Here is a 26,068-nt window from a genome sequence, read left to right as displayed (position 1 = left end):
TCCATGCAATCGTAGAAGGTGCAGCCCCTGCACTTTACCTCCTCCCTGCTCACCGTCTCAGGTCCTAAACACTCCTTTCAGGTGAAGCAGCGCTTCACATGCACCTCCTTCAATCTGGTCTATTGCATTTGTTGCTCTCAATGTGGTCCACTCTACAAACGCAGACTGAGTGATTACTTTGCTGAACACCTTTGGCCCGTCCGCAAGCAGGACCCAGACCTTCCTGTCGCTTGCCACTTCAATATACCACCCTGCTCTCCTGTTCACATGTCTATCCTTGATCTTTTGCAATGTTCTAGCGAACCCCAACGCAAACTGGAGGAACAGCACCTCATCTTCCGATTGGGCACTCTACAGCCTTCTGGACTGAACATTGAATTCAACTGCTTTAGAGCATAAACTCTCGCCTCCACCTTCACCTCATTTCCTTTTATTTTATTTCATTTTGCTTCATCTCATTCATCCATTTTATCATCCTTCTTTCTCACTTCCATCTTTCCACTTCTCCATTTCAGCTCTCCTTTTTGCCCCCTCCCTCCACTCCCTCCTTCAGGGCAACTGCCCTAATCCCCAGGCAGTTCCTGACCGATCAGTATCTCTGTTCTGCTTTTTGCACATTCTGACCACTTAATGGGCACTTTTAGCACCTTCTCAGCCTTCTGTATCCTCATTTACATTCCCTTTGTCCCATTCCACCTCCTGCTCCACCCCGCCCACCCTCATTATAAATTTCTGCTGATTCTCTTAGCTCTGATGAAGGGTCATCTAAACTCGAAACATTAATTCTATTCTCTCTCCACAGATGCTGTCAGACCTGCTGAGATTTTCCAGCATTTTCTGTTTTTGTTTCAGATTCCAGCATCTGCAGTATTTTGCTTTTATATATATATGGGAAAGATGGTGCTAAGGTAGAGGCTCGACTATGACCTTCTTGATTGGCAAAGCAAGCTTGAAGGAACAACAGGCAGCTCTAGCTGCTTCTCTTTACATCGTTTTACTTTAATGTAAACTCAGTCATAAATGCTTAATGTCCATGCACTTCATTACTATGTGCCCCAATTTCAACATTATGTATTAACTTACTTAAAATAAAAATAGCTGCAAAGAAATAGTGCCACAGGAGTGCAGTATGAGCATGTTAATGGATTGCACATGCACTTCGCTGATTGCACACTTTAACTTGGTATGTCTTGAAGCTTCAGTGTTGCAATTGTGAAAGGATATATAGGTTTGCATTTCCTGAAAGGGCTGTATCTCCAGCATGGCAGGATTTCAACTTGCCACACAAATGTCCCCACCTATTCCCCACAATGACCTCAGCTGAATTTCTGGGCTTGGAGCAATTTAAATGCAGGAAGTGGCCTCCACCACAGACTTGTGGAATAACTGGAAGTACATATTTTGTCCCCTATCTCAGATACATATCACAGCTGGAGGAAGAAAGCAGCTATTGAACTGACACATTTTTTACTGTTGGAAATGGTACTGTTAAGGGTCTGTACATGGCCATTTTCTGATGGTGCTAACTCAGGCTTGGGGACAAGAATTCATCACAACCCCCTTCACCTAAGCAGAGGTTTGAGTATCCAATGGGGGAGGGAAACAGGAAAAATATGGCAAAAGATATTATCCTTGGGCATTAATTTTGTTTGCTTGCACCATCCATAAATGGGCAGATCCAAATTTTGGATTGCTGAATTGAGGGGACCTTAGGATCTATCAGGATGAATAAATTATCTTGTGATCCAATCTTATCTTGTGAATAGCTATAAATGGTCATTTTAAAGTTTGCAGTTCACACATACCAATCTGTCTTGCTTACAAACCTCTCTCTACTCCCAAGACCGGTGACGCACTTGCGCTCACTGTGTGGACAAAAGAACACCATAAAAATAGACCTTAATGTTAATGTGACCCTAAAGAATCAAGAGTCTTGAAACTGTTGCCAACATATGCACAATGCCAAAGCAGTGACAGATTTATGATTTTAAAATAAATTAATTTCTCCCTTTTCTGATTTGAAAATAAATTAATTTCTCCCTTTGAGAGTTTGTGATTGGGCCATCCTTTTGTTTACAAAATAGAAATTCTAAGCACTGTCAAATTTAAATTGTGAAACTTGCTTCACATACTGGTATTCGGATTTCTTACTGCCGTCTGCATTTGAACCCAAATGTCTGTCCCGATTTTATGAGGTTTTGATGTGGAAACTGTACCTCACCAACCCTGAGGTGATCTGGTATTCAGGTGATCACATCAAATCAATTGCATGTGATATTTTCCAGCAAAGAAAAGGGCCATGTTTTGGAGGCTGTGCTGATAACCAGTGCAGACTCTATTACCAGAATTATTTATATAAAGGCCCGCAGTGGAATATACTACTTTCTCACCGTTTCCTCACCAATAGTATTTTCTGCCCAATGAAACAGACACACTGGCAAATGAAGGATCTCTGTTATTTCTTAGGAGTCAAATTCATGAAGATGGCAAGCAAATTTTACACATCTTCTGTGAATTACGATAAATTTTATGATATTAACCAATCACATTGAACAGTGTTAACATTGTATTTGCCATGAAAAGAACATGATGCGTAATGGAAGTTGCATAAAGTATTTGTATGTTGCTTTAGGATAATGCTAAAAATATTGAATTTGGTGAATTGTAAAAGTTTGTTTATGGTGATGTAATGAAAAATAATTACATCGTGATACAAAGGGTCATTAATTTTAGCTATGAACTCTTTTAGCTGCATATTGGGAATTGAAACCCATGCGCAGTACAGTTATTAACTTTGTAATATTTTCTTTCAGGATTTCCTGTTGAACCATCTGAACAAAGACATTTACAAACCACTGCTGATTAACTTCTCAGCCCAAACTACTGCTGCTCAGACTCAGAATATCATCATGTCTAAGCTGGACAAAAGAAGAAAGGGAGTTTTTGGCCCACCTCTGGGCAAAAAAATGGTATAACATTAATATTTTTACAATAATCAAAAAATAATCTACTAACATTAGAAAGGTACTGAACATGAAGAATCGCTGAGGGCCACTTAAAGTTTGTGTGGCCATTTTACAGGCGTGTGACCAAAAACAGAATACAATTAGGCAAGAGAAAGCACAGGAATCTTATCCACAAAGTTTAATGTTAGTTGTTAGAAACACTTGCAAAATGTTTCTTGGTGGCTTACTGCTCTGTTTGGAATTGAGTGCACCTCCCTCACTTGACCATGATTCTTGAAATGGGGTTGTGAGCTATAGCACCTGCTGCTAAATGATGGCCTGAGTGATGCATTATGGTAGTTGTAATTTTGATGCCTCTGCTGTGGAACACAGGGTGTACTGTGGAACCTATGTTACATAGAAACTAGGCTGAAAACCAGACCAGGGAGGTCCTTGCCCTGATGACCATCTTTACTTCAGTGTGTGCTGTGCCTTATGAATTAAGTAAGAGTTTTAACAACACCAGGTTAAAGTCCAACAGGTTTATTTGGTAGCAAATACCATTAGCTTTCGGAGCGCTGCTCCTTCGTCAGATGGAGTGGAAATCTGCTCTCAAACAGGGCACAGAGACACAAAATCAAGTTACAGAATACTGATTAGAATGCAAATCTCTACAGCCAACCAGTTCTTAAAGATACAGACAATGTGAGTGGAGGAGGGAGCATTAAGCACAGGTTAAAGAGATGTGCATTGTCTCACCTTATGAATTAATACAGTACTTCCATAGGAAAAGGATAAAAAACACATAGCCCTGAATTTAGAAATATAGAATTCCTGCAGTGCAGGAAGAAATTATTCAGCCCATCGAGTCTGCACTGACTCTCCAACAGAGCATCTTACCCAGGCCCACCCTTGCCCTATCGCCCCAACTCCACATATTTATCCCACTAATTCCCCTAAACTAGGTACGTTGGGACTCTAAGGGGCAAGTTAGCATGCCAATCCACCTAACCTGCACATCTTTGGAGTGTGGGAGGAAACCGGAGCACCTGGAGGAAACCAATGCAGACGGGGGAGAATGTGCAAACTCCATATAGATAGTCACCCAAGGCTGGAATCGAACTCCCTGGTGCTATGAGGCAACAGTGCTAACCACTGTACCACTGTGCTACCCTTTAGTGGATGCACTATGACAATCCTTAGCACCTGACAACCCATCCAATCTGGACTGCCTCTGTGCTCCAATATTCTCAGTTAGCAAATGGGAATTGTTGCGAAGTTGAGTTTGTGAAGTTGGAATTTGATGTTGGTAAAGATGTAGAGAGTGTAAAACTGCTAGAGGGAAAAAAACATTGCATGATCCCTTTAAAAGCTGGTGTTTTGTTTCAGTGCTTGGAGGTTTAAAATGCAGGTGCATATGGAGTCCCAGACTGAAACATTTGTATTAAAGGCCAGGCAGCAGGGTTGTCTTGGCTTCAGGCATTTGAATATTTTTGAATTCAGCCTTTCAATTTAAAGCAGACACTGAGATACCAAGAACCTATAACATTTCAATTTGATGGTGTTGACAACACAAGACCAATCCTATTGTAAGAAAATTGATAGGTCATCACGGGTATAAAAGGGAGTGCAAGGGGGAAACACAGCAGTTAGTTAGCAACTGCCACCTCTCAAGCCTTGAGAGGGAGAGAGCAGTTCTCAACTCTTCCAGCTTCAGGTATGTCTTAAGAGAGTACACCATTTAACTAGCGAAAGGTACCAAATCAAAAAGAACTTACAGACAGAGGAATCAACAGAAGAACTCCAAAAGTTTCCAAAAGCCACAAAACCTGGTTGTAGTTTTTTGAGTGACTGAATTCTATTATTATATTTTTTGGGTTAATGAATGAGCATTATATTTATTTAAACAGCATTCCATTGAATCTTATTTTATTCAGTATGTTACTTGTTTAGTTAAAGTTCCCTGTTAAATAAATAGTTAAATGTTCATTTTAAAGTGAATGTCAAGTATTTTTGTTAGTTAACCACTAAACACTACCGAAGAACAGTTCACACCTCCCACACACTTTTAACAGATTACGAGGTGAGGTATTCCTCTTTAGGGAATTCGGCGTTACTTCTCAAAACGGGGTCAACCTCCAGATCAGAACAGGAATTCATGGGTCAGAATTCTTTATACATGCTGCCAAAGCTTTTTGTCTTGCACTCTTTGGGACAAATGCAAGAATGCCAAATTTCAGACAATAATAATAATTTATACTGCAGGAGAATATGAGTGCTCATCAGTAGGCGAATTGACTATGACTGAATGAGGCATTGTCATGAGAAAGCAACGGGAAACCATAGGCTCTCCATACATCCGGGTAGTTCAAAAAAGGTGCAAGGCTTGAACACATTCCTTTTATTTAGAGAGAACAAGTCTCTCTGTATGAATGAATGTCACTTCTAGCAAATGTAAATGAGCCATGTTACAATTTCAACTCATTATCTTAAATTGGTTATTTCTGTAGCTATTAGTGCACCCAGGATTGTTCAGTAAATGCTGCCCAATCCTGGAATCACATCTAACAGCAGATATTTTGTTTTGGGTTTTGCAAGCGCAGGTTAGTTGAGTATGGTCTGCATTCTTCCCTTTTTGAACAGTCTACCACACAATTGAGATGGATTTTAGTGCTGGTGCAATGCCAAGTACCTAGGTCATACATCCCAATAATTGGCTGGTTGAATTAAACAACATGTTCCTCCAACTGTTTGTAGCAGTTAGAGTACAGAGCATACTCAACCAGCTTGTGCTTGCAAAACCCAACTAAACGTTTAGAATGAGGTGTGATTCTGTGAATGGGCAGCATTTGCTGAACAATTTTGAGTGCTCTACTCGCTATACTAACAACCAACAAGCCATTAAATCGTTGAGATGAGAGTTTTTATTTGTATTGCTTTGTCTGAAGAAATGTGGTACTTTAATGCTGAGGTCAGATCTTACATGAGTCAGGTAGTCAATCAGGCATACCCATTATGAATAAACAACTGTTTTAAATGATTTAAATGATAAAAATACTGTGAAAAGAAAGGGTAAGAAAAATATATCTTCCATTTTGAAGAAGATGGAAGACAGTATAAATGAATTCATTAAAATATTTATGCACTAAACAATTTAAGCAAATTTTGTAAAATGGTGAATAAATAACATAAATTTTTAGTAAGTTCTCCAATTTTGAATTTCAGGAATATGTGTAATATGTTTATTGTGTGTCAGGCATAAGATTTCTTGCTTTATTAAACTTGCTGTGTTGCAGTGATAGACAAGCTACTATTGCATCTGGGTTGCTGCAGAAGTTTGATAAACATCCAGAATTGGCTTGCCCAAAGGAGGCAGAGAGTGTGTATAAATGGGTCTTTTTCTAAATGGAGGTCGGTCACCAGTGGTGTGCCCCAGGGGTCTGTTCTGGGGCCCTTGCTGTTTGTCATTTTCATAAATGACCTGGATGAGGAAGTGGAGGGATGGGTTGGTAAGTTTGCCGATGACACGAAGGTTGGTGGGGTTGTGGATAGGCTGGAGGGATGTCAGAAGTTACAGAGGGACATAGATAGGATGCAAGACTGGACAGATGGACTTCAACCCAGATAAATGCGTCGTGGTCCATTTTGGCAGGTCAAATGGGATGAAGGAGTACAATATAAAGGGAAAGACTCTTAGTACTGTAGAGGATCAGAAGGACCTTGGGGTCTGGATCCATAGGACTCTAAAATCGGCCCCGCAGGTGGAGGAGGTGGTTAAGAAGGCGTATGGTGTGCTGGCCTTTATCAATTGAGGGATTGAGTTTAGGAGTCCGGGGATAATGATGCAGCTATAAAAGACCCTCGTCAGACCCCACTTGGAGTACTGTGCTCAGTTCTGGTCACCTCATTACAGGAAGGATGTGGAAAAGATTGAAAGGGTGTAGAGGACATTTACAAGGATGTTACCTGGATTGAGTGGCATGCCTTATGAGGATAGGCCGAGGGAGCTCGGTCTTTTCTCCTTGGAGAGACGTAGGATGAGAGGAGACCTAATAGAGGTATATAAGATGTTGAGAGGCATAGATCGGGTGGACTCTCAGAGGCTTTTTCCCAGGGTGGAAATGGCTGCTACGAGAGGACACGGGTTTAAGGTGCTGGGGGGTAGGTACAGGGGAAATGTTAGGGGGAAGTTTTTCACACAGAGGGTGGTAGGCGAGTGGAATCGGCTGCCGTCAGTGGTGGTGGAGGCAAACTCAATAGGGTCTTTTAAGAGACTCCTGGATGAGTACATGGGACTTAATAGGATGGAGGGTTATAGGTCGGCCTAGAAGGTAGGGATATGTTCGGCACAACTTGTGGGGCCGAAGGGCCTGTTTTGTGCTGTAGTTTTTCTATGTTTCTAACATTAGGAATGGCATTCTGTGTTCACAATTACAGTGAGCAATGCAGGAAATCATCTGCTTAACAGTAATAAAACATATATATCAAGGGTAATTTTTTTCATATTGCCTTGGCTGCAAGGATCCTCGCTGATTGCAAATGCATAGATAGAAAGTTATCCTTGTAATACTGTGGGTATAATAAATTTTACAATTTCATGTTTTCACTGCAGAACTTTATCTGTTGGGAGGAAATATTGGGAAATTGTGGGGTGTGCAGCCTATGATCTTCTGTCTATTAAAATTAATGAATAAAAAATTTATAAGCTGTTTTTGATATCCTAATATATGTTCCTGCAGGTGAAGTTGCATCCAGAGTGCCTAATCAGAAAGTTTGTCACTAGATTTTCTTTTAATTTCCAGCGGGCAATGCTATTAGATATCAGCCACAACTTCAAATTATGTTGACATTACTTACATGATTAATCAAACAATGTTTTATATTATATCAAACGTGATTAGACATAATAGAGAAGACTTCATTCTTTGGAAATTAACCTGAAATGCTTTCATGTTAAGTCGATGCTATTATTTTTTTTCCCAGGTTGTATTTGTGGATGATGTGAACATGCCACAACGAGAAGTTTATGGTGCTCAGCCACCTGTTGAGCTTCTACGTCAGTGGTTGGACCATTGGAACTGGTATGACCTGAAAGATTGCAGCACAATTAAACTTGTGGACATACAAATTATGTGTGCAATGGGACCACCAGGTGAGTTATCAAGGAGGAAATGTGTTGCAGAGCTATACTTAGAAAACAAATTATATTTATGAAGATTGGAAAAAAATTATGATAGCAATAAATTAGCCTTAAACATATTGATACAACCAAGGTATTAATGGTTGCTTCATTCAAAGAATAATAACAACCAGTCATAAATGACTTGCAAGAAAACGTAGCTGATCTGATTAGCAAGTTTGTGGATGATACTAAGATTGCTGGAGTTGTGGATAGTAATAAAGATTGTCAGAGAATACAGCAGGATATAGATAGACTGGAAAATTGGGCGGAGAAATAGCAGATGGAATTTAATCCGGACAAATGCGAGGTGATGCATTTTGATAGATCCAATTCAGGTGGGAGCTATAAAATAAGTGGCAGAACCATCAGGAGCATAGACACACAGAGAGATCTGGAAGAACAGGACCACAGATCCTTAAAAGTGGCAGCACAGGTGGAAAAGGTGTTGAAGAAAGCATATGGTGTGCTTACCTTCATTGGCTGGGGCATCGAGTATAAAAATTGGCAAATTATGTTACAGTTATATAAAACATTGGTTCAGCCACATTTGGAATACTGTGTCAAATTCTGATCGACACACTACCAGAAGGATGTGGTGGCTTTGGAAGGAGTACAGAAAAGGTTTACCAGGATGTTGCCTGTATGAAGGGTATTAGCTATGAGGAGAGATTGAATAAACTGGGATTGTTCTCCCTGGAAAGACGGAGGGTGAGGGGCAACCTGATAGAAGTTTATAAAATTATGAAGGTCATAGATAAGGTGAATAGTTGGAAGCTTTCCCCAGGGCAGAAATGACAATCACAAGGGGACACAAGTTCAAGGTAAGGAGGGAAAGGTTCAGTAGAGATGTGCAGGGGAAGTTTTTTGCACAGGTGGTGGGGGCCTGGAATGCACTGCCAAGTGAGGTGGTTGAGGAAAATACGTTAGTGACATTTAAGACTTATCTGGATAGGCACATGAACAGGCGGGGTATAAAGGGATACAGGAGGTTGGTCCAGGTAGGACAAGGTGATCGGCGCAGGCTTGGTGTGTGGAAGGGCCTGTTCCTGTGCTGTACTGTTATTTGTTCTTTGTTTTTTAACCACTTATATGCGACACGGTGGCACAGTTAGGCAGCATGGTCGCACAGTGTTTAGCACTGCTGCCTCACAATGTCCGAGTCCTGGGATTGATTCAGGCCTTAGGTGACTGTATGGAATTTGCCGTTTGTGCGTGGGTTTCTTCCAAGTGCTCTGGTTTCCTCCTGCAATCCAAAGATGGGCAGTTCAGTGGATTGGCCACGTTAAATGCACCTTAATGTCCAAAAATGTGTAGGTTAGGTAGGTTAGGCATGGTAAATGTGTGACGTTATGCGGAATGGGTGGGGGTGGGGGGGGGGGGTGGGGGTGAGGGGGTGGGGGGGGGGGCGTTGGAGGGGGGATTGAGCTGGGTAAGATAGGGTGGAATCTTTCGGCAGGGCAGGGCGACTAGGGAGGTCCTCATTGCCACAGAGTTCATACGAACATAAGAACATAAGAAATAGGAGCAGGAGTAGGCCATCTAGCCCCTCGAGCCTGCCCTGCCATTCAATAAGATCATGGCTGATCTGAAGTGAATCAGTTCCACTTACCCGCCTGCTCCCCATAACCCTTAATTCCCCTACCGATCAGAAATTCATCTATCTGTGACTTAAACATATTCAACGAGGTAGCCTCCACCACTTCAGTGGGCAGAGAATTCCAGAGATTCACCACCCACCCTCTGAGAGAAGAAGTTCCTCCTCAACTCTGTCCTAAACTGACCCCCCTTTATTTTGAGGCTGTGCCCTCTAGTTCTGGTTTCCTTTCTAAGTGGAAAGAATCTCTCCACTTCTATCCTATCCCGCCCCTTCATTATCTTATATGCCTCTATATGATCACCCCTCAGCCTTCTAAACTCCAACGAGTACAAACCTAATCTGCTCAATCTCTCCTCATAATCTACACCCCTCATCTCCGGTATCAACCTGGTGAACCTTCTCTGCACTCCCTCCAAGGCCAATATATCCTTTCGCAAGTAAGGGGACCAAAACTACACACTGTATTCCAGCTGCGGCCTCACCAATGCCTTGTACAGATGCAGCAAGACTTCTCTGCTTTTATATTCTATCATCCTTGCGATAAATGCCAACATCCCATTTGCCTTCTTGATCACCTGTTGTACTTGCAGACTGAGTTTTTGCGACTCATGCACAAGGACCCCCAGGTCCCTTTGCACAGTAGCATGTTGTAATTTTTTTCCATTTAAATAATAATCCAATTTGCTATTATTTCTTCCAAAGTGAATAATCTCGCATTTGCCAACGTTATACTCCATCTGCCAGATCCTCGCCCACTCACTCAGCCTGTTCAAATCTCTCTGCAGACCTTCCGCTCCCTCCACGTAATTCACTTTCCCACTTATCTTTGTGTCGTCTGCAAACTTTGTTACCCTGCACTCAGTCCCCTCCTCCAGATCATCTATGTAAATAGTAAACAGTTGAGGCCCCAGCACCGATCCCTGCGGCACGCCACGAGTCACCATCTGCCAACCAGAAAAGCACCCATTTATTCCAACTCTCTGCTTCCTGTTGGATAGCCAATCCCCAATCCACACCAACACCTTACCCCCAACTCCGTGTACCCCAATCTTCTGCAGCAACCTTTTGTGAGGCACCTTATCGAATGCCTTTTGGAAATTCAAAAACACCACATCTACCGGTTCCCCTCCGTCAACCGCACTAGTCACATCTTCATAAAAATCCAGTAAGTTCGTCAAACACGACTTTCCTCTCATGAATCCATGCTGTGTCTGCTTGATCGAACCATTCTTATCCAGATGGCCTGCTATTCTTTCTTTAATGATGGATTCCAGCATTTTCCCAACTACAGACGTTAAGCTATCCGGCCTGTAGTTACCCGCCTTTTGTCTACTTCCTTTTTTAAACAGCGGCGTAACAGTAGCCGTTTTCCAATCAGCTGGCACTATCCCAGAGTCCAGTGAATTTTGATAAATAACCACTAACGCATCCGCTATTACCTCAGCCATTTCTTTCAGTACCCTGGGATGCATTCCATCCGGGCCCGGGGACTTGTCCACCTTCAGTCCCGTTAGTCTACCAAGCACTGCCTCTCTAGTAACAATAATTGTATTGAGTACCTCTCCTCCGACCAACACTCGATCGTTAACATTCGGTAAACTATTTGTGTCTTCCACCGTGAAGACCGACACAAAAAACCTATTTAAAGTCTCAGCCATTTCCTTGTTTTCCACTATTAAATCCCCCCTCTCGTCCTCCAAGGGTCCAACATTCACTCTTGCCACTCTATTCCTTTTTATATATTTGTAAAAACTTTTACTATTATTTTTTATGTTTAGAGCTAGTTTAGTTTCATAATCTATCTTTCCTTTCTTTATCGCTTTCTGAGTCATCTTTGTTGTTTTTTTAAAGCTTTCCCAATCTTCTAAGTCTCCACTATTTTTGGCTACTCTGTACACATCGGTTTTTAATTTAATACCCTCCTTTATTTCCTTCAACGGCTAGGGGACATGCGATCCACCACCTCCTACCGCCCTCTCTGCAACCACCCCTCCCCCACCCCCTGCCATAGGACCCATTGACACCATGCCAGGGTGATGGGCCTTGGTTATCTGTGTTAGCGCGTTACTGGTCCAGGAAGGAAGGTGATAATAACTCGTTATGTGGCATGCTGTGATTCAGCCCCGGCTCCTATCTGTTCTTTGACTGCACACTGGCGCATGTGCCCACATCTGAGTGAGAATTGGGGGCTCAACCATCCAGTTCAATGCCCCAGGTGTGGGGGGAAGGGGATGCTTGGAGGGGGGAAGATCTCAGGGTCTGGCATGCCAGACTTTGTGACATAGTGGGCCTATAGGGCACCCACTGCTAAGACAGATTGGGATGGGTGCTTGGAGTCCCATGCCAGTTAGGTCTGGCACAGGCATTGGAAAATGAGGATAGCATAGTTGGTGGGCAGAATGGCCTCTCCCATGCAGAATAAAGCCCTGAGCCCCTCTGGGTACGGTCGGGGTACAGTCATCTCTGTGGGAGGTAAATCACACGCATATTAGTCACAGTTGTGGGGAGCAATAACATTTATGGTGAAACTAACTGCAATGACGTGATATTAAGTGGTGATATTTAACAGTGCAATAAAACAGATGTTTATGATTCCAAACAGTGCCAATTTTCCTAAAACTATCTAGTGCCACTTGGTGACCCTAATCTTCGGTGGCCTACCACTAAGCCAAGATGTTTCCCACAGGATGTCCATTGGAGGTGGAAGTGGAGGTGATCAGCTGTGTTCCACACCCCATGGCCTAGGATGTCCTTGGCTGATGTCCACTGGAGGGTTGGGACTTGGAGGGCCACGGCCAACATTTTGGTATCACGGACGTATCTATGCCACTCTTTCATCCCGCTGCCCATGAAATGCACTAGTGACAGGATGGGGGAGTCGGAAGGCCTAGCAACGGCCAAAGTTACCCGGGTGGAAGACCCAGGTATGGGCTCCAGCTCTTCTGCCTCCCCCGGGTGCCCATTGGCCCTTAGGTCATTCCGCAGAAAGGCAGAGCAGCTGGACTGAGCTCCATAAGCCCCGGGGTCTGCTGTGACTGGACCACACTCTCGAAGCCTGCAGCCATGACTTGCTCTGTCTCAAGAATGTTCCCGTGCCCCTCAGTCATAATCCGCTGTGACTCGGCCATAGCCCGCTGTGACTCGGCCATGCCTTGGACCCTGCCATCTATGTCGACCATTTCCGGACCCAAACTTTCCACTGCGGATGCCACCTTTGCAGTGTTGCTCTCGGTACACACAGTGCCGGCAATATCTCCCGCACCTGAAGGCAATGGGACTCCTCCCAGCAGCCTCGCAATTGCTCCTGCATTCCCTGGCTCTGCTGCTGCATCTCCAGCAGCTTAGGGAGAACTAATCGCAGCGGCCAGCCACCTGGCTTGAGGCCAGCTGATTCCTTGCCTCTGGCATCCTCCACCCAATGTACATCAACAGTTGTGTCGTGCATAAGAGAGAGTGACCCAGAAGCCTCACCACTAACTTGTCCCACCGAGGTGAATGTATCTGTGCTGATAGATTGTATGGTGGAAGCTTGTGTCGATTGGCTGGTGCTGGCCTCGGAGGATTCCTCGGGGACTTCCTCTGTGGTTTCCTCTGAGCTGTCATGGGGCATCTCAGCGGGAGCAGCACCAGGGGTGGTGACACCAGACGGGCCGGATGTATAGGAGTCATTTCTGGCAACAAAGGACACGAGGTTTAGTGCAAGGGAGTGACAAGTGTCAGAGCAGCATGCCACTTACTTGAGATATGTCATATGAATGAAGGTTTTGCAGATGTTCACTTCCATGTTGCACACTGACCTGGCTGTCACTCACAGTCCTGTTCACCTCCTCCCCTGCCAGATCCAGGGCACTCTCCTCAAAGGGAGCGGGAATTCGCTGCTCGGGGACTCCACCTTCAGTTTCCTCCTGCACTCTCCTGTTATGGGCCATCTTCACCTGTGGGGACTGAAGTGGAGGTTGTAAGCCAGAGGTCTGGAAAGACACGAGGTCTCGGAGGTGTTAGGGGTGAGGGCAATCGGGTGGCATATGTCAGGACCATGCCTCATCAGGCAGGGATTGGGTGGGGGGTGTGCTGCCAGCGGTGTTGGAGGTAGGTGCTCGGGGGTCGGATGCTGGAAGGCCTCAGGGGGTGGATTGACATGGTAGATGCAACAGATGGGACTGGTGACAGGACACCCTTGCTGCCCGAATGAGGTCATTTCGTTTTTTTCCTGCACTGGTGGCTGACTGGTCCACTGTGCCAATGCACGGGCACTGACTGCCACCGCACCACTTTGGAGGCCTCGTTGATGACACAACTCCTGGCTCGTCACCTGCCCAGTGGGGAGAAAATGTCCTTCCTCTCTTCCAGAGCATCTAGCAGATGGCCCAGCTCTCCCTCGGTAAAACATGGAGCAGTTCTTCGAGGTGCCATCTTCCTGGCATGACTGCCTGTGTGTCCATCGTTCGCACTTAAATGCAGCTCTCCATTGTTAAAGCTGTACAGCTGCAGTCACTTTGGGTGAGTCATGCGCCCAGAGGGTCCATGGTGGTGAAAATTGCATCAAGGCTATTTTATTGCATTAAGTGCCATAAGATTGTGACTCACGGTTTACCAAAAACTGGTGCCATTCACTCCTGTTTTCTTGCTCATTTGGCACTCAGAATTTTCTTTGCAAGATTGTGCCCTAACTGTCATAATGGTGAGGAAAGAACAGTATTCTGTGCCGGTCTCTCAGGTGCAGTCCGCATTGCAATCTTTCGACGCTCAGTGCAATGAAAGAACCTTCATGCGAATCTCGCCATCATGGAAGGTCTAGGTGCATGACTCACCCAAAGTGGCTGCAGCTGTACACTATTAAGCATAGAACATAGAACACAGAACAGTACAGTACAGGCCCTTCGGCCCTTGAAGTTGTGCCGAGCTTTGTCTGAAACCAAGATCAAGCTATCCCACTCCCTATCAATCTGGTGTGCTCCATGTGCCTATCCAATAACCGCTTGAAAGTTCCTAAAGTATCCGACTCCACTATCACAGCAGGCAGTCCATTCCACACCCCAACCAATCTCTGAGTAAAGAACCTACCTCGGATATCCTTCTTATATCTACCACCATGAACCTTATAGTTATGCCCCCGAGTAACAGCTACATCCACCCGAGGAAATAGTCTCTGAACGTCCACTCTATCTATCCCCCTCATCATCTTATAAACCTCTATTAAGTCGCCTCTCATCCTCCTCCGCTCTAAAGAGAAAAGCCCTAGCTCCCTCAACCTTTCCTCATAAGACCTACCCTCCAAACCAGGCAGCATCCTGGTAAATCTCCTCTGCACTCTCTCCAATGCTTTTTATAGTGAGGTGACCAGAACTGCACACAATATTCCAAATGTGGTCTCACCAAGGTCCTGTACAGTTGCAGCATAACCCCCACGGCTCTTAAACTCAAACCCCCTGTTAATAAACGCTAACACACTATAGGCCTTCTTCACAGCGCTATCCACTTGAGTGGCAACCGTCAGAGATCTGTGGATTTAAACCCCAAGATCTCTCTGTTCCTCCACATTCCTCAGAACACTGCCGTTGACCCTGTAATCCGCATTCAAATTTGTCCTACCAAAATGAATCACCTCGCACTTATCAGTGTTAAACTCTATCTGCCATTTTTCGGCCCAGCTCTGCATCCTATCAATGTCTCTTTGCAGCCTACAACAGCCCTCCACCTCACCCACTACTCCACCAATCTTGGTGTCATCAGCAAATTTACTGACCCACCCTTCAGCCCCCTCCTCCAAGTCATTGATAAAAATCACAAATAGCAGAGGACCCAGCACTGATCCCTGTGGTACACCGCTGGTAACTGGTCTCCAGTCTGAAAATTTTTCATCCACCACCACCCTCTGTCTTCTATGAGATAGCCAGTTACTTATCCAATCGGCCAAGTTTCCCTCTATCCCACACCTCCTTACTTTCTTCATGAGCCTACCATGGGGAACCTTATCAAACGCCTTACTAAAATCCATGTATATGACATCAACTGAATTTAAACACTCCCACTGCAGCCACAGTCAGTTACGCCAGGACCGCGTAGTGCAGCCCCTCACTGAGGGAGATTTGGGATGGCTGCTGGACACTGTGGAGGAGAGGAGGGCTATCTTGTTCCCTCAAGACAGTTGATGACCCATAGGTGGTAGTTGTGGCAGCAGCTGTCACTGACATGGAGGACCGGCAGCCAGTGCCCAAAGAAAATGAATGACTTCGTTTAGGTGGCAAGCGTGAGTGTCCATCCCCTCCTGGCATCAGCCTGGTCTGTTGCACCTGAAATGTCCACATCGATTCACTCCCTGACACCCTGCGGCCTTCCAGCAATTGACCCCCTAGCACTTTCCTGCAACCTGTCTGGCACCCTCCATCACAACCCTTGCCGGCTGAGGCATGGTCCCTACATACACCGTATGATTGCCCCACCTCTGACATCCCATGCCCTTCCAGCCATCAGGCTTTCAATCCCCCCTTTGTCCCCACAGAAGAAGATGGCCTATAACAGGAGGGAGTGGGAAAAGACTGGAGGAGGGTCCCCGAGCAACGTCTTCTGACTCCTTTTGAGGAACGTGCACTGGAGCTGTCAGGGAGGCCGAGGAAGTCCTGCGAAGACAATTCAGGGAGTTAGGTAGGGGGCTAAAAAGCAGGACCTCAAAGGTAGTAATCTCAGGATTACTCCCTGTGCCATGTGCTAGTGAGGCTTGGAACAGGGAGATAGTACAGTTGAACATGTGGCTAAAGAACTGGTGTAGGATGGAGGGCTTTAGATATATGAATCATTGGGATGTCTTCTGGGGAAGGTGGGGCCTAAACAAGAAAGACAGGTTGCACCTGAACTGGAGGGGCACCAATATCCTGGGTGTGAAGTTTAGCTGCTTGGGAGGGTTTTAACTAGAGTGGGAGGGGAGTGGGAACTGGAACAGCAGGTCAGTAAGTGTAGAGATTGGACAAGAAAGTGAGGCTGAGATAAACATAGTGCAGAGTAACAGCAGGGAGAGGGAAGCCATGGGGCTTGGTGAGACTGGAGGTCTGGAGTGCATTTGCTTCAATGCAAGAAGTAACAGATGAACTGAGAGCCTGGATTGTGGCATGAAATTATGATGTTGTTGCAATTACGGAGACATGGTTAAAGGAGGGACAGGACTGGTACTTAATATTCTGGGATATCGTTGTTTTAGATGAGACAGAAGGAGAAACAAAAGGGGTGGGGGAATTGCATTGCTGATTAGGGAGCACATCACAGCTGTGTCGAGGGAGGACACATTGGAGGGATTTTGCAGTGAGGCATTATGGGTGGAGCTCAGGAATAGGAAGGATGAATTCACAATGTTGGGAGTGTACTATAGACCTCCCAACAGCCCACAGGAGACAGAAGAACATTTGTGTCATCAGATACTGAAAAGGTGTGAAAAAAGAAGGGTAGTTGTGGTGGGTGACTTTAACTTCCCCCATATTGACTGAGAGACTCCCTTACAACCAGGGGCTTGGATGGAGAGCAATTTGTTAGGTGTGTCCAGGAAGGCTTTTTGATACAGTATGTTGACAATCCAACCATGGAAAGGGCCATACTACACTTGGTATTGCGGAATGAGCTGGACCAGGTGATTGATGTTTCAGTGGGGGAGCATTTTGAGCTTAGCGACCATAATTCCATAAGATTTTGGTTTGTCATGGGTAAGGACAAGAGTGGCCCTCGGGTGCGGGTGCTTAATTGGGTAAAGGCCAATTATATCTAAATTAGACAGGAATTGGGGAATGTGGATTGGGAGCGGCTATTTGAGGGCAAATCCACGTCTGGCATGTGGGAGGCTTTTAAAGGCCAGTTGATTGGAAGTGCAGGACAGGCATGCCCCTGCAAAAATGAAGGATAGAAATGGCAGGATTCGGGAACCATGGATGACAAGGGAAATTGTAAGCTTAGTCAAAAGGAAAAAGGAAGCATCTAAAAACTGACAAAGCCCTTGATGAGTATAATGAAAGTAGGATGGAACTTAAACCGTGGAATTAGGAAGGCTTAAAGAGGCCATGAAATTTCTTTAGCAAACAGGATCAAGGAGAATCCCAAGGCTTTTTATGCATTTATTAGGAGCAAGGGGGTAGCAAGAGAAAGAGTAGACCCACTCAATGACAATGGAGGGAAGTTATGCATGGAGCCATAGGAAATGGGTGAGATCCTTAATGAGTACTTTGTATCAGTATTCACCAATGAGGACATGATGGAAGTTGAGGTCAGGGATAGATATGTGAATACTCTAGAGAATTCAATATATCGAAGGAGGAAGTGTTGAGTATCCTAAATTGCATTAAGGTAGACAAGTCCCCGGGGCCAGATGGGATCTATCCCAGGTTTCTGCGGGAATCGAGGGGAGAAATAGCTGGGGCTTTAGTAGATATCTTCACATACTGGGGGGAATTTTACCATTTTGAGTCTAAGTGCCGAATCCGGGCGTCAAATAGATCCGCACCTGGAATCCTCTTTCTAGCGCGCCCATACGTGTTTTGCCAGCTCCGTCCGATTCGTGCTGTGGGCGGGGCTTAGCGCTGGCAGACCGATCGGAGCTCTGAACTGCGCATGCGCAGTTTGAAAAAAATCTGACAGAGCACGCCTGGGCGCGGGGCAGGCTCGAGAGGCTAGATGGCCTACTCCTGCTCGTATTTCTTATGTTCTTATGAAAAAAAAAGCAAAGAAAGTGGAGAGAGCGGCTCTCTGACGATCATCCTCTGGTCGGGGGTGGGGGGGGAGGAGGAGAGGGGGTGTGACGTATCATCCTCTTGGGGGGTGGGGGTTCCGCTGCCAGTCTGCGGCCGACCCCTCCTCCCCACCGGAGGAACGATTCCCACGGCCGGAGTGGCCGCATACTTCAAACACCAAGACTGTCATCATTCACCTCAGCGTTCTGCTGGTCAACTGAGTGAACTTGAACAAGCAGTGGGAATTATCAATGTAAAGCTGCTTCAGCAGTGCAAAAAAAACACACCATCCTCTCCGGGGTACCAAGAGACAACTCAGATCCAAATGAATAACTCTAGATTATTTATCCTTCTATTTATTCCTTCGGGACGAACACGGCTCATATCACAAATCTACTTAGTCTTTGGCATTTACTCTGGTTGTTTCATTCTGCATCAGTGCCCTGAACAGATGGTGCAAAGAAAGTGTGGCACTGTTGCGTTCCGCTGAGGTGAATGATGACAGTCTTGGTGTTTGAAGTATGCGGCCACTCCGGCGGAGGGAATCGTTCCTCCGGTGGGGAGGAGGGATCGGCCACAGAGTGGCAGCGGAACCCCCCCCCCCCCCCCCCCCCCCCCCCCCACCCAGAGGATGAAACGTCACACCCCTCCCTTCCCCAACCACCCCCCCAGAGGATGAAACATCACACCCCCCCTTCTCCCATCCCCCCTGAGGATGAAATGTCACACCCCGCTTCTCCCACCCCTCCCCCCAGAGGATGAAACATCACATCCCCCCCTTCTCCCTCCCTCCCCAGAGGATGAAACGTCACCCCCCCCTCCTCCTCCTCCTCCTCCTCCCACCCCCCCACCCCCCTGCCCCTGACCAGAGGATGACCTGGGTCAGAGAGCCGTTGCAGGCTTTGACCCCGCTCTTCGGAAGCTGCAGCGACGACTTCAGACTTTTATTTTGCAGGTCGCTTACAGCGCGGATGCGGAACAGGCCAGAAGACAGTAAAGTGGGATTTGGCGGTAGAGTTGGGGTGCAGTTCATTAAGTCGATTTAAATGCATGCAAATGCATTTAAATTGTCGGGCGTGGATACAGAACTGGCTTGGTTATAGGAAGGATGTTTTTCAGAATGGAGACTTGTAGCTAATGGTGTTCCGCAGGGATCAGTGCTCTGTTGTTTCTAGTATACATAAATGATCTTGAGGAAAATGCGGAGGTCTGATTAGTAAGTTCGCGGATGACACAAAGATTGGTGGAATTGCTGATAGTGCCGGGGATTATCAGAGAATACACAAGGATATAGACAGATTGGAGACTTGGGCACAGAAATGGCAGATGGAGCTTAATCCCGACAAATGCGAGGTGATGCATTTTGGAGGATCAACTTTAAGTGTGAATTATACTGTAAATGGCAGAACCCTTAGGAACATTAACATACAGAGAGACCCAGGCATGCAGGTCCACAGTTCCCTAAAAGTGGCAACACAGATGGCCAAGGTGATTAAGAAGGCATTTGACAGCCTTGCCTTCATCGGCTGGGGCATTGAATACAAGAGTTGGGAAATCATGTTGCAGCTATAAAAAACCTCGGTGAGGCCGCATTTGGAGTATTGTGTGGAGTTCTGGTCACCACTCTATCAGAAGGATGTGGAAGCTTTGGAGAGGATGCTGGCAAAACTCAGCAGATCTGGCAGCATCTGTAAGGAGAGAAAGCAGAGTTAACACTTTGAGTCTTTTGGTTCTGGGACTTTGTACCCAGTTGCTAGAACAATAGTTCATGATATTTCACAGTTTTCTTTGCTGTTTTATTATGAGTTTTACTTTGTTAATGACAAAATTATTTTGTTCATAGGTGGTGGTCGAAACCCAATTACACCTCGATTCATGAGGCACTTTAACACTGTGACTATTAATGAATTTGATGACCAAACTATGTACATCATTTTTTCTCGGATCCTTGACTGGCAGTTTAACATAAGGTATATTACATTACTTAAAGATTTAAATGTTGGAATGCACTGGCAGAAGTTATGGTCACTTTTAAATTACCTCCAGCCTTATCAAACTCAGTTCTTTAAAAATGATAGAATGGGTAAGGCCTAGAATGATCTGTGAAAATGCTGCTATAAATGACGTTCATGGTTGTTTGCAAGTTACTTTCTTGCTTTCATTCTTTGGCCTGGAATTTTCTTCAAATAACGAACTGATTAAAAAAAAGTAGCATCTACTCAAAGTTTCTTGAGGGACACACAAATGATTCGTGAGTTTGTTCCCCTGTATAGCCATTGGTGTAGGTATTCATGAAAAGTAGTATAAAAAGTGGGTGCCATGGTGACACAGTGGTTAGCAGCTTGGGTCAATGTCTGTGTGGAGTTTGCACATTCTCCCCGTGCCTGCATGGGTTTCTTCTCAGTGCTCTGGTTTCCTCCCACACTCCAAATCTGTGCAGGTTAGGTTGAGTCAAGATGTCAGCATTTATTGCAAACTGCAGCTGGTACAGTTTGAAATCCACATTTTCATCGCGATGTACAGCTTATAGAGAGAGTGCAAAGAAGTATTACCAGGAAAATGGAAGGCATGAGGGGAATACCTTATGAGGAGCTTTTAAGAATTCTTGAATTATAATCTTTGGAGAAGACTGATTTTTTATTTAGTTGAAGTTTATAAATTGATACATGGGCTTACTATCTCTAAACCTGAAAAGTTCTTTATTCACAATTACAATATTTTGCATGGTCATTATTATAAACTACAGAAACTTGGTTCACATCTTGATATTTGCAATTTATTTCACTGGGAATTGTAGATACTTGAAATGCTTTGCTTGGTTTTGTTGTGAATGTTGAAAATGTAGTGACTTTTAGAAGACTTGTGTGATTTCTATGTATGTATTATCTGATATTGTTGTTGCAGTTCTTGGTTTTAATACTCTGTGTAAGTGCTTTGCAGTGTATTGCAATTGTCAGTGTTGGCTCTTCAGATGGAATGAAAGTAGGTGCTTGAGAGAGAGAAGATTGGATAGAGCGGCAAGGTTTCTTGGTCTCAGGAATACTATACAGAATGCTGGGACTCTTAGAAAGTGGGGATTGAATCTTGACTGTGGGATGCCACTTATCTTTCTAGTTGCGATGAGGCCGTTGAACCATCAAACCATTGTATCTAACTTTGAGGTGTCACATTCCTGCTGCTGATATCTAAATACGGAGCCTTTAACAGTCAGGTGCAGGGTATCATCATGCCTGCCTCCCAGAAGCGCGATGCTAATGTGACTGGAGTTAGAGGGCAGGATTTTCCGGCTGCGCTCAGCTCAAAACCAGAAAATCCCGCCCGAAGTCAATGGACCATTCCATGGTCCGCTACGATTCCCAAGGCGGGCGGAATGAGAAAATTTGCCCCACAAAGTCACAATAAAGTCTGCTCCCCCACTTGATGTTCTGACCTGCTGTGATCTTTTCCCGGTGCTGGTGGATATGAAGATAAAATTTCTGCCCTATGTATTATCACTTGTTTATAGTCTCATAATACAATTAAAAATGCCTGCAACAGAAGTATACTGTTGACTCCTCTGTCCAATAAAAACATGAATTTGTTGTTTATGAACAATATAAACTATGCATTTCCTATTAAAATAATACTGTAACTTTGCATTTATTGTGTTCTCATTTAGATTCATTTTCCCATCAGAATTTGGAATTCTGACTTCACAGATCATTAATGCCACTTTGATTGTTTACAAGGAAGCAATGCAGAATCTGCTCCCAACACCGACTAAGTCTCATTATCTGTTTAACCTGCGGGATTTTTCCCGTGTTATTCAGGGAGTGTGTCTTTCCAATCCGGAGACAGCAGGAGCACCAGCTGTGATCAAGCGTCTCTGGGTTCATGAGGTGAAATCTGTATTTACTACTAATTGATTTTTCAGTGAAAGTAATAAATATTCCTGATAAGTGTAATATTCACCAGCTAGGTAAATAACGACTGTATCGTTTATTTGCATACAACTATAATATAGAGACTTGCAGCCTCATGGCTGCCAGTCAGCTTCCAAGAATGTTCTGGAACAGAAACTTGAACTCGCCAGGGTGATCGCCCACCCTACTCCCTGATTGGTTCCCTGGGTCATGTGACCCTTACTCTGCAGATAGATCCTTAAAGGGACAATCACCATAATAAGTTATTGGTATTGAAGGAAAACATGGTGAGAAATATGAGGTATCACAAAATCTTCCACTAGTAATCATGTTATTTCCTGAATTAACATTTATTTTCCCTCAACATAGAAACAGAGGTAGACCATTTGGCCTCATGTGCATGTTTCGCCTGTTTAACTATATCGTAGCTGTGTTACAATCTACTTAGGGACCTATAACTTTTAAGAATAGATTTAAACTCCCAGTTGATAGTTGAAAGAATTGCATGGGAAGATTTCACATTTTGAAAATGTTACTGTGACAAATGACTAAAGCACTATTAACCAAATGCTATGTTCTTCTTGCAGATAACTTATACATTAAACTACAAAAAGGACCATTCCCCTTATACTTAGCACACTTTGTACACAACAGAATTACATTCCTTAGAATAAACGGCCCATTGTCACTCTCAGCTTCCAATTGGTTCCTGTCCCCATTTTACCAAGTAGTAACTTTGAGTGGTCATCTCTAGGCACTTCCTCAGTTTTCAGAGTTTCTTAAATCCACCACCAACTGTGAAGTCTAGTGATCCTTCTTCCTCCTGGCCGTGCCAGAGCAAATCTCCATAAATCCTTATAAGGGTGCAGGATGCATGTTTCCAACTAGAAACTATCTCGTTCCTGCATTCAGCCGTCGTAGCTTGCAAAGCTAAGCAGTCATTTCTCTCTGCTGATCACACAGAACTGCTGTCTGTCTGTGATATTCATTGTTTTGTAATCAGATCTTGAAAATGCTTTCCTCAGTCCTCTGCTGAATGTCAATATCAAACACATTAACCTTGCTCCAGGTAGAAATACTGATTAGCTATTCTTGATCCCCAACTCTCTTTCATCTTAAAAGTAATTGGACAGCTTGCGGTACAACTCTGTATAATCCTATATCTTCAACAAATATTGTGATTTTGGGAGACTCAGAGTCTACCCAGTGCAAACTCAGAGGCTGCTGTGGCTTTCTCCAAACATAAATACCTTGCACCTACTTCCCAGTAAAACAGTCCAAGCCTTCTTTTGATCTTTAACAAACAAACCAACCCGTGAATAGAGCTCCAGATTTCCACTACCCTTTGTTGAAGCATGCTTTTGGAAATCATCCCTGAATAGGTTACTTGTAGTTTTAAAATGATGTCTCTTTAATTTGGACAGCCCGCCAACAGAAATAATTCTCCAATTACCAATTGAATTCTTGATTAGATTACCCCTTAATTTTCTATTTTAAAGACCACAAGCAGTAAAAAAAGGCAAATGGTATCTTGGCCTTTACAGCGAGAGGATTTGACTACAGGGATAGGGATGTTTTACTGCAATTGTATAAGGCGTTGGTGAGGCCACATTTTTTCATGAGGCACATTTGTGGTGAGGCACATTTTTTCATTCTTTCTCTTCCTATAGGAATCCAGTTTCCTTTTGTATATACCTCGATTGAACCTGCCTCCATCACCCTCTCGGGGAGTTCATTCCAGACTCCAACCAATCTATGCTCATAATTTAGCTCTTTTAACACTGGATCATTCTCGTGAATCTGTGCTGCATCCTCTAAGGACAGTATATGCTTCCTAAGATAGTGCCCAGAACTGAATGTAAATGGAGTCAAAACAGAAATTTATACATGTACCCATAACTTCCACCCAAACATTTTATTAGTCTTTTTAATTATTTCATCTATCTGCTTATGGTGAGCAGGACAGGAAAATTCCACCTCATGTCTCTTTTTTCAACAATACTCAGATTCTATAATTGTATGGGGTGGGTTGGGGGGCAATGGGTGGCGCGCTTCCTAAATTCACAGAATCTTTACAGTGCAGAAATAGGCTATTCAGTCCACTGACTCTCTGAAAGAGTATGCTACCTAACCCTATTTCCCTGCTTATCCCCGTAACTTTGCACATAGTTTCATTCTTTCTCTTCCTATAGGAATCCAGTTTCCTTTTGTATATACCTCGATTGAACCTGTCTCCATCACCCTCTCGGGGAGTTCATTCCAGACTCCAACCATCCTCTGGGTGAAAAGACTTTTTCTCACATCACCTTTTACCAATGATTTTGAATCTGTGCCAGTTCTTGATGCTGTCTTGAGTCCATACCTTGCCCATACCATAGAACCCCTACAGTGCAGAAAGAGGCCATACAGCTCATTGAGTCTGCATCCACCACAATTCCACCCAGGCCCTATCCCCATAACCCCACATATTTACCCTGCTAGTTCACCTGACACTAAGGGGCAAGTTTGTATGGCCAATCAACCTAAGTAACCCATTACTTGAATGGGTGTAAATTGAGAGAGGTGGATACTCAACGAGACCTTGGAGTCCTCGTGCATCAATCGCTGAAAGTAAGCACGCAGGTTCAGCAGGCAGTAAAAAAAGGCAAATGGTATCTTGGCCTTTACAGCGAGAGGATTTGACTATAGGGATAGGGATGCTTTACTGCAATTGTATAAGGCGTTGGTGAGGCCACATCTGGAGTATTGTGTGTAGTTTTGGTGTCTTCTCTGAGGAAGGATGTCCTTGCCATAGAGGGAGTACAGAAGGTTTACCAGGCTGGTTCCTGGGATGGCATATGAGGAGAGACTTAGTCGGTTAGGATTATATTCAATGGAGTTTAGAAGAAAGAGAGGGGATCTTATAGAAACTTATGAAATTCTAACAGGGTTAGACAGAGTGGATTCAGAAAGAATTTTCCCAATGGTGGGGGAGTCCAGAACTAGGGGGTCATAGTTTGAGGATAAGGGGTAAACCTTTTGGAACTGAGGTGAGGAGAAATCTCTTCACCCAGAGGGTGGTGAATGTGTGGAATTCACTACCACAGAATGTAATTGAGGCCCAAACATTGTCTGATTTCAATAAGAAATTAGATATAGCTCTTGGGGCTAAAGGGACTAAGGGATGTGGGGGTGGGGGGGGAATCTAGATATTGAATTTGATGATCAGCCATACTCAAAATGATTGGCGGAGCAGGGTCGAATGGCCTACTCCTGCTTCTAGTTTCTATATTTCTATGTTATTTATTGTGGCAAAACTAAGGGAGTAATTTTCTTAAGTTACATTGGGCACTAAACAGTCTCCAAGGTGGCCAAGATGTAGGGCGGGATTTACCATGCAACCCGTTGCATGTTTCACGGCAGCAAGAGGTGGCTTGCCATGAGCTGGCAACAGGATCCTATGGTCCTGTTATTGTCAGCATGGTTTCCCATTGAATGCTGCCATGGATCCCGCTGATGTGAATGGCTGGAAAGTTCCAGCTGGAGTCTTGAACTGAAATATCTGGTTAGTCCGCCTTTAGAATTGATGGCAGCATGGTAAAGGACTTAAAGTGCCCTTGGGAAAAACTGACTCAAGTTGATTTGGGCTCTGATAACTAAAGTGGCTCTGCATACTCATTAAAGAGGTTGTACACCATTCTTCCTCCTTAGTATCATAAGCAACAACCTCTCCAAACAGCAACCAGCTGATCAAA

General features: G+C 44.4%; 1 protein-coding gene across 1 annotated transcript in view; it reads left to right on the top strand.

The window, feature by feature from the left end:
• Positions 1-26,068, top strand: part of dnah7 (dynein, axonemal, heavy chain 7) — a 468,798-nt gene that overhangs the window by 244,963 nt on the left and 197,767 nt on the right. Inside the window, exons 36-39 of the mRNA XM_078228625.1 lie at positions 2,814-2,969; positions 7,929-8,097; positions 20,276-20,402; positions 22,091-22,310. Coding sequence (XP_078084751.1) covers positions 2,814-2,969; positions 7,929-8,097; positions 20,276-20,402; positions 22,091-22,310 — 672 coding nt within the window. The remainder of the gene's footprint in view (positions 1-2,813; positions 2,970-7,928; positions 8,098-20,275; positions 20,403-22,090; positions 22,311-26,068) is intronic.

The sequence above is a fragment of the Mustelus asterias genome, chromosome 14, assembly GCF_964213995.1.
Source record: "Mustelus asterias chromosome 14, sMusAst1.hap1.1, whole genome shotgun sequence".
Classification (NCBI taxonomy): Eukaryota; Metazoa; Chordata; class Chondrichthyes; order Carcharhiniformes; family Triakidae; genus Mustelus; species Mustelus asterias.
This window is presented reverse-complemented; position numbering and strand designations above follow the sequence as displayed.